Raw genomic sequence first — 12107 nt, forward strand, 5'->3', positions numbered from 1 at the left:
AGTTATTCGATAACGACTCATAATTTTAATACTGATGTTATAGAAAATGAACAGAATAAATTGATAAATCAATCAAATCTGTTTTGATTCGTCTTGTAATTTATTTATTTTAACTCGTGTCTACAGTATGCATCTCGGCCCAATGTATGCCCCAGTTGTCGAAGGTTCTAGACTCGCCCACCGCTGCTCGTATCCACTTGGCATAGTTTATTACTCCATCCGTCTTGAAATAAACGTCTACATGAAATTGAAATTTTCTTCATCTCATAATTAAGAATAAGAATGAGAAAGTAGATATTTATGGGTTTTTTTTATTAACCTGGATATCCAACCTGTTATGCGAGCCGACTAATCACAGGGAGACCACCTGCTTTGCAGATAGCCGACTAATCCTAGGGCGACCACCTGCTTTGCAAATATCCCGAAGTCACCGCATTTGAACCTCCGTGGCCACAAGGGGATTTTTATTCCTTCTTGGATTTGAACCTGGAACCTCCTGGTACTTATGGGTTATTTACCAACCATTTATCAGCAAATGTTACTACTCACTTTATCAATAACAATCTCGACTTATCAAAATGGATTATTGGTAAGCGATTCTTAACAGGTAAACACTATCTGGGAAATAGTCTTCTCCCTACTTACCAAATAAGATTGCCGGTCATTGTTATGCTCATCTGGTAAAGTAAATGACATCTCAATGAATGCTTACACAGTAAGCATTGATGGACAGCTTCTTACTTTTGAAAAAAGACAGTTATTTTAGAACAAAATAAAAATATAGACAGTTATTTTCAAAATCTTAAAAATCCACGAGGCTAGACCTTTCATTTTTTTCAAAGCAAATTGGGTTGTTTGGTTCGTTTCCATTAGATCATGTATGGATAAAGTTGTCTGTATTGATTAATCTATTTGTATAGATTGTAAAGATTTTTGTTTATGAAGGTTTTTTCATTGCGGGAAGAAGCATGTTTTTTCATTAGAGGAGTCAGGTTCGGAAAATAACTTGTTTTTTTGCATATAGTTCCCCTTTAGAAGCTTACTGAATAAGTCACTTTATATATATCAAGCCATTATCAAATAGTCATGTATAGTTGGCCGAATAAATTGTAGGTCCCATTAAGCTCATTAAACAGCTAACAAACATATGCCCTAAAACAAGGCTAAGAAAGCCCATAATCATCATTCATGAATGACCACAAACCTACCCAGAAAACTCGAAAAATCTTCCGTAAGCACGAAACGCTTTGTTTCTGCGTATTTGTAAACGTTGGTTTCTAAAAGTTATAACAAACGGGAAAAAAACGATCTCAAAATTATACACAACTTGGTATGTACAGCCAAACAAAAAAACGGCAAGCGCTACAACGATTGCAGGGACCAGGAAGACGGTAACGATCCTTAGTAACCAGGGATGGCTGCAAAACGGTACCCTTGCGCACCCCTCCATGAATAATATGCAATTCGAGTCTCGTAGAACCCTAAAAACAAGAACCATTGTCAACATCGCTAACCAAAACCAAAATGCTGAAACTCCAAATGTCCGATTGATTGAGATGCACAAAGAAATATAAAAACTGCTCGAAATCTGCAAATTAACCTACGTAGTCATGTAATTCCAAACCAAAACCAAGACCAAAAAAGGATCGAGAATTTTTTTCAAGCGGTGGCACCATTTGACAATAAAAAACAAATATAGAGATATTTTTCAAAAAACATCACTGGTCTAATATGTGAGGTCCTGTATTCGAGTCTTTTAAGACTTCTATTGCAATTTTTTTCCTGAAACATAACAAGTCTAAAATTAAAAGCTAAAAACTAAGAAAACGGCACTAACGGGATTCAAACTCGGGTCTGGGGTGGAAGAAAAAAAACCTTGCAAACCAACTCTACCAAGGGAATGTAGTTTCAAAATATATACGATGGCACACAACAAATTATAAGGTGGCAATTTTCACGACCCTATAATTTTTTATACTCCGACGGAGGACGAAGCAGTGGCCTGTGCCACCACATTGATCCGACCCTGACCAAGACCAACCCAGTAAATCCCACACAGGGTAGGGTCTGGAGTAAGATGTGCACAAACATTTTCATCTACCCCAAGGGTAAAAGGGTAATTTTCTATTTTCATCTCCCCCAAAGGGTAAAAGGTAATTTCTACAAAGACCCACTGACTTGTAAAAGAAAAGGAACAAGAAAACATGTGTGCGTGTGCGTGTGCGTGCAAACAAGCAATGGAAACGATAACACAAAGAGGAGGCATATACAAATGTGAGAAAAATAGGTTATAATAGAGAAGGAAACACAAGAGTGAATTTGTTACCCAAGGCAAGATGGGACAGGACAAAAAAAAACTTATTGTTCCATGTTTGGTGCAACAGACACGGAGCGAGACAAAGATACATTTTTTCCCACCAAAATAGGTGGAACAAAAATCAAGGACATTAGACATGATTGGTAAATTACTAAACTACCCATATCAAATTTACCTTAAAACCTTCCGCAATTCTTTCACCTGCCTACCTCACTCTAACTCGTCCATATATGTCCAATCCAATCTCATAATCTCATCTACGTAACAAACGCACCCACAAAGTAAAATACCAAAAATTACTAGTACGAGAAAGAAATAAAAAACCAAGACTGGTGTACAGTGTGAGTTTGGTACGCGGGACGAAACATAACAAGAACTTGTCTCGCATTTGTGCGAGATTAGAATAGGACATGACATGATTGGAAAAAGAAATGCAATTTTTTGTTTCGAGGAGATGGGACAAGATTGGGGTGAATTACTAAATTACCCATGTCAAATTAAAACCCTAAAATCTTGCACAATTCTTTCACCCGCCTACCTCACTCCCACCTGTTCAGTCCAATCTCATATGTGTACCAAATGCACCCTAACAGGGGCAAAAATGCATTTTTTTTTTTTTTGTTGAAGAGAGATGGGAGAAGATTGACAAATTACTAAATTACTCCCTAAAAACCTTGCACAGTTCTTTTACCCGCCTACCTCATTCTCACTTGTACAATCCAACCTCATATGCGTACCAACACTCCCTAACAAGGAAGGACAAAAATGCATGTTTTTGTTTCAAGGAGATGGGAAAAGATTGGTAAATTACTAAATTACTCATGTCAATTTAAAACCCCAAAAACCTTGTACAATTCTTTCACCCGCCTACCTTACTCTCACTTGTCCAGTCCAGTCCCATTTGCATACCAAGCGCACTCTAGGTCAGACACGTAGATACAATGGTAGACAAGAAAAGTAGGAAACACTAAACCCACCCTCTATTTGCGTAATCATGGAGTAATTGTCAACATATAAAACTCATATAACACGTTACCTGCTACACAAAGATTAGCCGATTCTGATGACGTATAGAATGAAGTAATAATATCGTTAACTAACATACCTGGGAGGAAGGTGAGTGTCCCAAGGCCTAATAGGCCATATGCTTGGGATCTGTCTCCTCCCATGTGGCCGGTGAAGATGAATATGGCGAGGAGGAGAAGCACACATCCAAACACGAGAAGAAAAATTGCAAGGGCCACGGATTTCCAAGGGACTTTATCTGAGCCTTCAGGTGACATATCAAATCGTGGGTCAAATGAGCTTTCCCTACCGATATGGTCTTCATCAACAGCAAGTCGAGTGTAATTAATGTTCCGTCTAGACTTCATGTTGACTGATTTCAGCTCTGAATTATTGAAAAGTGTTCCGAAACACCAGAAGCATCCAATCAGAATATCAACCAAGCTGCTTTGAGCGAAACAGCAGAGTAAACAGCATGATTTAGCCATTTCGGTTAATTTAGGTTACATGTAAAGGCTACAAAGTCAAATACATGAACACTGATATAAAAGTGCAATGGATTGTCAGCCCACTAAATAATTGCTATACCATGACCAAAGATGTATCCGACTTGTGGGAAAGAAGTATCAAACCAAACCACACGAGCCCAGAATATCCCACCAGAAACCAGAGGGCCTTTGGCCTAGTGGTATCCTCATAAATTTTTCTGAGCGGGTGCACCTTTAAGGTGGATCAAGGGTCCACAAAGTAACAGTTTTATCTGGGGAAAAGTCAATGTGGTCTGACATGGGGAAAGGTTAATTGTATTGATTTGGGGAAAGAACTACATATTTTCAAATAGAATCAATTTTGATCTTTATAATAAATATATATTTCATTGAAAACGAGATAAAAAACGACTTTAAGATGAATTTGCAATTAAAAGAAAAATAAATCCATGAAGAAAAGTTATAAAATCAAAATGAGAGAAAATAAATATGAAATTGCCTTGGTGTAGTGGTAGTTAATTCTATATAAAAAACAAGACTTGAACATGGAACCTCTTGCATCTCATATAAGTATCTAAACCATCTCACCTATGTTTGATATTTGTTATAAATTTGATTTCAAAGTATTTTAAAGCACCCTTCAAAATCAAGCGGGTGCATCTTTTAGACGACTAACTTTTTTTCCTCTTACAATAATCGAGTGAGCGAGTGCACGGGACCTGCTCAGCTAATAGTGGGGTCGCCCCTGGCGGTATATGAGCCTTTGGCCTCCTAGGAGGCCAGGGGTTCAAACCTCACCATAGGTGAGGAGGGTGCGTGAGTTTATTTGTTGCATTTGCCGTATATAAATATCATATACTTCAACATATATATATATATATATACACATACATACATCCCACCAGAAAGTGATGTCCATAGCCAAGTTATGGGAAAGAAACATCACTAATGAGAATATCCAAATAAAGGTTTAATAGGAATCTTGAAGGACATGAGCGCCTCTCCTAGCACGGCTTGGAACTAATCCTGATTGAAGGTGAGCTACAATTCGTTTGTATATCCTAAATTTAGGTATGTCCCAAGGTGTGGTTCACTGTTCATGAAAGAAAGAAGACAAACGAACACTCTTAGGGTGCGCTTGGTTTGCAAAATGTTTTTGGAAGAAACGGAATATGTCAAAAGAATTGTAATTAAAGGAATTAGAAACGAATCGAGTTTGACCACACATCTGGTTGGCAGGAAACGAAATGGAATCTATCAAAAAAATTAAAAAATGTTTGGTTTGCAAAATGTAGCTTTAATATTTGAATGAGAAGATGATAAAGACCAAAATCCATTTTATGATATTTTTGTAGTTTCTTGCTTAAATTAAAATACTAGTTTACTATTTTTATGTAAATTACCATTTATTAAATAAAATATATACACAAACATGTGCAATGCAAGTATACATCCAAAAACAAAATTACCTTACTAATAACCCAAATTGTTCATGCATACGCAATATGTAGCTTTTAACAATAAAGTAACCAAGGGGCCGTTTACCTAAACACTTATCTAGTAAGCGGCTAAGCGCTTACTGGTAAGATTCAAAACTATCACTTACCATATGAGTTAAGATTTTAGTCCATCAAAATGATATCATAAGCAACAATTTATCCGGTAAGGCTAATCGGGTAAGACTTAAGAGTCGTCACCATCACTTCCAGCGTAAGACTCTCGGTCCTTGCCATCGCTCTTACCGGGTAAGAATCCCGGTTCTTGTCATGTTAATCCAATAAGGTAATGTGACTTGGTAGGCGCTTACAAGGTAAGCATTTGGTAAACAGCCCCCAAGTACTCATACTCATGTTCCAACAATAATACAAACAAGCTCATAGGCAAAATCCACTTGTATGGTAAGTGGTAACTAACACCGAGCATCATACCTGCTAAGGTTCCCACCATAGATGATGGCCTTCCAAAAGTGTAACGTCATATAGGTTTTGAACTAATTCATTTTGCCTAAGTACCCAAGCATTCCACTACCCATTGACTGCGGTTTATGAACTACCCATGGCAACTTTAGGCATTTCCGGAGACATGATCTCTGATAGGAGCTCTTGGAGACGCAAAATCAGGGTAGCAGATTAGTGGTCGGAATCTGTAGCTAGCCTTGACAGGAGGAAGGGTTGGGGTAGGTTCAGACTGTTAGTGAGCCGACAATTTGATCCTCCGAGTCCTAGATTAGACTAGAGATATGCATTCCTACCTTAGGATATTTTTTCTTGTACCTCCTTCTGTTTGTTTGTTTGCCTGTCGGTTTGAATGTTGTTGCTTACTTCCAACTCGTTTTCAAATTTTAGCATTGCCTTTCATACTTCTAAGTTCTTATGTTCTCGTTCCACAAATTTTTTAGCAAGTTTTATCGTTCCCTTTCGCACGCTTTGCAAGTTGGGGCGGGGCTTTAATGAAACATCCGCTTTCCTCTGACATATGCTTTCTTCAATATTCATTTACACAAAGCAATATCCAATTTGGCAGCAAATATTGTGATAAGTGAATGATCATATACTTTAATAAAAATAGCAGCAGGGGTGAAACACATAAAAGTGAAATAAATATAATAAAAAAACCTAAGGCCAGCAAACCAAAAGTATCCCAACACAAGCAAAAGAAACCTAGGACAAAACTTGATGAAGAAAACAGAATGAGGGAAGTACGCCAAACCTTGGTAGTCTTCTTGAATCCCGCCTCGAATCAGCAAGTACGGCCAAACGACCCCTCAAAAGTAAACCTGAAAAACGATTTTGTTGAAGAACCGCGATTTATGCAGAACGGATCAAGAGATGGAGTCGGGAAGAACAGAGCGAGTGGTGGAGAGATGGAGAGGTCGAGAAATGTAATTCAAATCTGCAATAAGTATTCCAACCTAAACATCACTAAATTTTAAAGAATTAAATTTCCAAAACTGTGCATCATTCTGAAATTATGTCACAGAAATCATGACCAACCTGCTCGCATTTTTCATTTCTTGGGTATTCAAAACAGAGTAATCTACCGATAACAAGATAACTGCAATAATGAGCATAAAAACAAACACACACATGCATACATATAATGAAAAACAAACACATTGACAAGACATGTGAACACCCATGCTGCAAAGATATGGGTGCATGATTTATGGATCCTGGGATTCAGGGATTACAAAAATCAAAGATACAGGGGTGCGTTTATATATGTATGTTTACATATGTAAGAGTCATAAACAAAACTAATAGAAGAAGAAAATTATTTATTGATTCAAACACTAAATATGTAAAATAATTACATACTAAAATAAAATCTAAGAGTTATCATATTTTGCTTTTAATTAATGTTTCCATATTAGTCCAAGCTATCAGAAAAATAAGTAGCTATTTCCTCTCTTTTGTTCACTTTCGCAGTCATAAAACTTAAGTTTGTTTTTTTATTTCAGCCTTTGTTTTCCATTTTGCATATTGTGAATTTCAGTTCTTTTTTTGGGTAAAAGGAAGATTAAAATTACCCCTTTTGGATCCCGGTTTTCATATCTCTGTGAATTTGTGTCCCATAATTTGGGGATATAGTAAACATCATATGTGCACCCCTGTAGAATGGCAATCCCAAAGCACCCAATACACTATTTAACAAGAGGGAGAAGAGTCCCTGCTTCCTAGGTGCAACCTGCATAAGCCACCTGTTTTGTTATGTTAAAAGTTTCAGCAACCCACCCGTCCTCAGTCCTCCTTGTGCTTTTATGCAATCTATGAACTGTACATAGCCTCTAGAAACCTCAAAATGGGTGTACCACACGTCAGTGATATGAAACATTATAATGATGATATACATGTTACATATGACAGAATAAATAGTTGGATATAAAGTGCAAACTCCAAATCTTTTGCAACTTATAGCTTCTTTTACTCTTTATTGATGTTTCCATACATATGTACGTGTGTACGTGTGTATATATGGTTTGTGCGTGTCTCTATCCCTACCTATGTTGCAAGGGGAAGGATAATGGGACAGATGTGAAATATGTGGCTGCTAGAATTTGATGATTCTATAAGAAAAGGATATTGGTGTGCGCTAGATATATGTGTGTTATATATAATATAAGCATAAAACAAACAAATAAATAAAAGTTATATCATTGTTTACATTAAATTTGCATCCCTAAGAGCATCTCCAACAGGTATGCTATATTTTCTCTTGTTTTTCCAAATTTAGAGATTTCTCCATTCTCTCCTCTTTTTCTCTATTTAAAAGGAGATTTTAGCATAGCTGTTGGAGCAAAGTCTTTCGAAATCTCCAAATTTTCTAAAATAGCATAATTGTTGGAGATGCTCTAGGATATTAAGATTTTACCACTCATAGTCTAGAGAAAGATATCTACCAAACTGAACCATGATACGATTTGCATGTCACATTATTATCCACGCTTACCAATAGTATCTCCTTGCTTATAGAACCATTTATTGAAATACAAGATCCTAGTCCATCAATATACGAAAAGAGAATGAAAATTTAACCAATATCATCAACCTTTAATAAAACCTATAACGCATTTTAAAATAGTTAACACCAAAAACATGCTCACGAAGTAATCAAACCACATATTCCGCAAGCAAGATTACCCGTTAGATGTAGTTCCAACCATTTACAACATCAAGCTATTTGTTTACACCATTTACCTGCATTTTTCATTCTGCTTTGTTGTGCCCCATCCTTGTTATGATGACATCAATAAGATCAATGCCACACTCAAAACCTTCAGAGATCAAGCCATTCATTTACACTGATTACCTCTAATTTCCATCCTCATTCTCATTGGTTAAGTCAAGTTTCTTCACGGAAACAACCTCCTTACCCCTAGGGGTAGGTGTATGGTTTGCTTATATCATACCCTCCCTGGACTCTCACTCCTGAGTCCTGGGTACATTTGGTAAAGTTTGTTCTTTGGACCCAATCCAATTCTCCCCACATCAAATCTTCGTTTCTCCTCGAATAATTAAAGACGGTCAAAATGTTGAAAGACCAAAACTAATAAAACCTACTCCTAACAATTATCAATGTAGTTTAAAGATACTGGGTTTTGATTCTTAATTGTGTCTCTTTAACTATCTTCAATAATCAACCCTCTTGAAGTAACTATCTGCTGAAGCTTACATAATAAAGTTTCTTATCCGTTGTCAAAATCCAGTAATCTACATCCTCAAATGGACTGATAATTATATGCTCTTTCACAACATCAAATTTCATTTGGAGACTCAAAACATCTTTTGTATACCTAGTCCTAACATAAACTGAAATCACCAAAAGAATTCAACACCATCGGTGAACAATAGTAACAAGGTTAAACCTCAATCGCTACTACGTCAAACTCGTCTAAAATTTTAGCGCAAAAATAACAAATCGAACAAGTTGATGAAAGCAACAAGAATTAGGTCAAAAAGGGAAAACTTACCAAGCGAATATCTTCAATTGATGAATCGAGAAGGCGAGAGATGAGGCGGCAATGGAGGTTTCAGCGGTTTAAATCCCCAATTCGGCATTCAATCGGGTCTAACTACTGCTGATTTTGTTCTTATTCAACAATGGCATCGCTTCTCCCCGTTCGTCGCCGACCACAAGATATCGGAAGGGGGGAAAAAGAAGTAAAGTACAAAGTTAGTCCTTGAACTATTCATTAATCTTCAGTTTTAGTCCTTAAAATATTTTTTAACCTATAGTTTTAGTCCTTAAACTATTTCTTCATGTACAGTTTTAGCCCTTAAACTACTTCTTAATGTTTTAAGGGTCTTTTACCAAAAACTTACCCGATAAGTGTTCACCCGCAAGAGAAATTACTCTCATTTATCTTATTATGTAACATTTTTAGTCGTCAAAATAGATTGTTGATAAACGTATTAAACCTGATAAGAGTATTTTTCCTCAATTATCGGGTACGACTTTCAATCTTTGTTATGCTTCTTACCAAGTACATTATCAGACCTTGTCATACTCAGTAAGACAAGTGATTCGTAAGCGCTTACCCGTTAAGCAGTTAGTAAACGGACCCTAAAAATAAGATTATAACTTTTTTAATCAATTTATTAACTAAAAAAGGATCAGAGTAAATGTAAAATTACAGGGATATTTATAATTTTAAGCGTACAGTTATTTATATAATCTAAAACTTGTTTTTTTCCGATTGGAAATGATGGTTATTAGCGTTTGTTACCTAAGGTAATCGGCTCTTTCATTGTTTTGGTTATGGCAAGTCTCGACATATGAACATCAGAACATGATATGGGATTTTTCAACTGATAAATTGTGTTTATGAGAAAGTTTAGAAATAGAAGACAAACAAGATGGATCAACTGTTCATAATTGGCAGCCAATCGAGACAGATCCCTAAAGTGATCCAACAACTTACTGCTGAAAGTCCAATCTGACCATATGATGAGGGGCGAACCTATGAAGGATTCAGGGTGGTCGCGTGCATCCGCTTAACCGGTTTTCACAAGTAGGTTTTTTTTTTTTTTTCTTATGAAATGTGCACAGGTTAAACTTTCAGGGGTGCTCTGAGATATTAGAAAGTACAAGGGGCATCAATAAAAAAACCAAGATATCCCTTGAAATCAATTAAAATGGAAAAAAGTCATTTCAAATCAACCAAATAAATTGGGAAACAAATCTTGAAAAAATGGAAAAACAAAGCGGGCTTATGCCCAAGACATTGTCTCGTGTCTTGACACGTTTGACTTTTCCACATATCAAACCGCAACTTTATGAGCGTTTCATCCGCTTTAAAGATGCATCAGTTCGGCGATATCTTGGATCCACATGCTGTATATGATACTCAATAATGAAAATGAGTTTCTCTGTGAAGACAACGAATTTTGGTGAAGTGGAATGGATGATTGAAGGATAGAATTATTCCCGGTTATGAATTAAGCATATATCCCAATAATTCTACTGTCACTGTGAGGTGTGAGATGCAAATAAAAATTCTCTTTTTGACGAGGTTGTTCAGATTCCGTATTTTTTCATAAGAACAATCTCGACAGGTTCAAATCCAATGAGGAATAAAAATCTCTTTGTGGCCATGGAGGTTTAAATGCGATGACTCTAGGTTATCTGCAAAGCAGGTAGTCGCCCTATGATTAGTCGGCTCACATGGCGAGTTGGATATCCAGGTTAATAAAAAAAATTCGACAGGATCTTGATGATGGTTATTGTGAAGGATGAACTCGATAATGAATTTCATTTCCCAAAAAAAATGAACGAGATTGTATGAACCACTCAATAACTTTGTAGTCATTAGTGATGGTTAATACAATTCGTGGTTTGGTTGGGTAATCAGTTGAAGATGTTCGGTTAAATCATGTTAAAAAAAACCTTTTACTGCTTTTTTTATATTTCATATGGTAAAATTACAGTTTACATGCATTTGTCAGTTTGAACTCTATAACAAACCCTTATGATATCCACGTTGAACAAATATAAATGAAACTGTATCAATAATTGGCTTGGGGATGCTTCAAGAAACAATAAACACAGATCATCCAAATTAACACTCTGTAAAAGATATATGTTGTGTTATATATGCATTTTTCTAAAATAGACCTGCCTAATGATTCTTTTGGATTTGGTCGTTTCGTTTATAGACAAATGATTTTCGATAAAGCGTGTATCCCATCAGTTAAAAAAACGAGTTGTGTGTTTCTATCAACGTTTTTTTACGTGGTTCCTGTGTTGATATGACACGTATCAAATGATCTTCAACACGTGGTCCGTTGTGACATATAGCATTTATTTATTGATGCTCCATACTTAGCAATCACAGTGACGCTTCACTGCCAAAGTAACGGTTTTGATGATTGCTGATAAAGCCATAAGTGATTACGTGTATTGTTACGTGGACATAACAAACAGAATTGTTAACAGTAAAATGATTCAATGAAGACAAATATATATGTGTGTATATATATATATATATATATAGGCCTAATCAAATGAGATCTTGATGTGGGTATCATAGTGGTTATATCTATACTATATTATAAAGCATTTGACTAAAACTCTTAAAAACTCTTAAACTCTTAAAACTCTTAAACTCTTAAAAATTCTTAAACCCGTTCATTCTTATCCGATTTCATCCCATATCTGAATTCGTGTAACTAACTGCAAATAAACACAATCAAATACAGGATAAACATCTTATTTTAAATATAAAAAATCTAAAATATAATTAGGATAATCATTAAGTTCTAAAAGAATACTTAATTATTATTTTTATAAAATATTAT

General features: G+C 35.9%; 1 protein-coding gene across 7 annotated transcripts; it reads right to left on the reverse strand.

Moving 5' to 3' along the window:
• Positions 1-1149: 1149 nt before the first annotated feature.
• LOC112512474 (transmembrane protein 230-like) lies at positions 1150-9422 on the reverse strand. 7 transcript variants are annotated; one of them, XM_025118458.1, is made up of 4 exons: positions 9281-9422; positions 6520-6586; positions 3423-3766; positions 1150-1481 (listed from the first exon to the last, which is right to left on the reverse strand). In XM_025118458.1, exons 3-4 carry the CDS (start codon positions 3688-3690, stop codon positions 1402-1404), a joined length of 348 nt encoding a protein of 115 aa, XP_024974226.1. In that variant the 5' UTR covers positions 3691-3766; positions 6520-6586; positions 9281-9422; the 3' UTR covers positions 1150-1401. The 7 variants fall into 7 exon arrangements, with proteins under 7 accessions (XP_024974226.1, XP_024974227.1, XP_024974221.1 ...); XM_025118459.1 differs by having other exon boundaries at positions 3423-3707; positions 6520-6702; XM_025118453.1 differs by having other exon boundaries at positions 6520-6702.
• Between the last annotated feature and the right edge of the window lie 2685 nt (positions 9423-12107).

This window comes from Cynara cardunculus, assembly GCF_001531365.2.
Source record: "Cynara cardunculus var. scolymus isolate 2C chromosome LG 5, CcrdV1, whole genome shotgun sequence".
NCBI lineage: Eukaryota > Viridiplantae > Streptophyta > Magnoliopsida > Asterales > Asteraceae > Cynara > Cynara cardunculus.

Coding starts and splice junctions, on each gene's coding strand:
- LOC112512474 (XM_025118458.1), bottom strand. CDS start 3,690: ATGAAGTCTAGACGGAACATTAATTACACTCGACTTGCTGTTGATGAA. Junction 1,482..3,422: donor GACACTCACCTTCCTCCCAG/GTATGTTAGTTA, acceptor TCTTGTTTTTAG/GGTTCTACGAGACTCGAATT.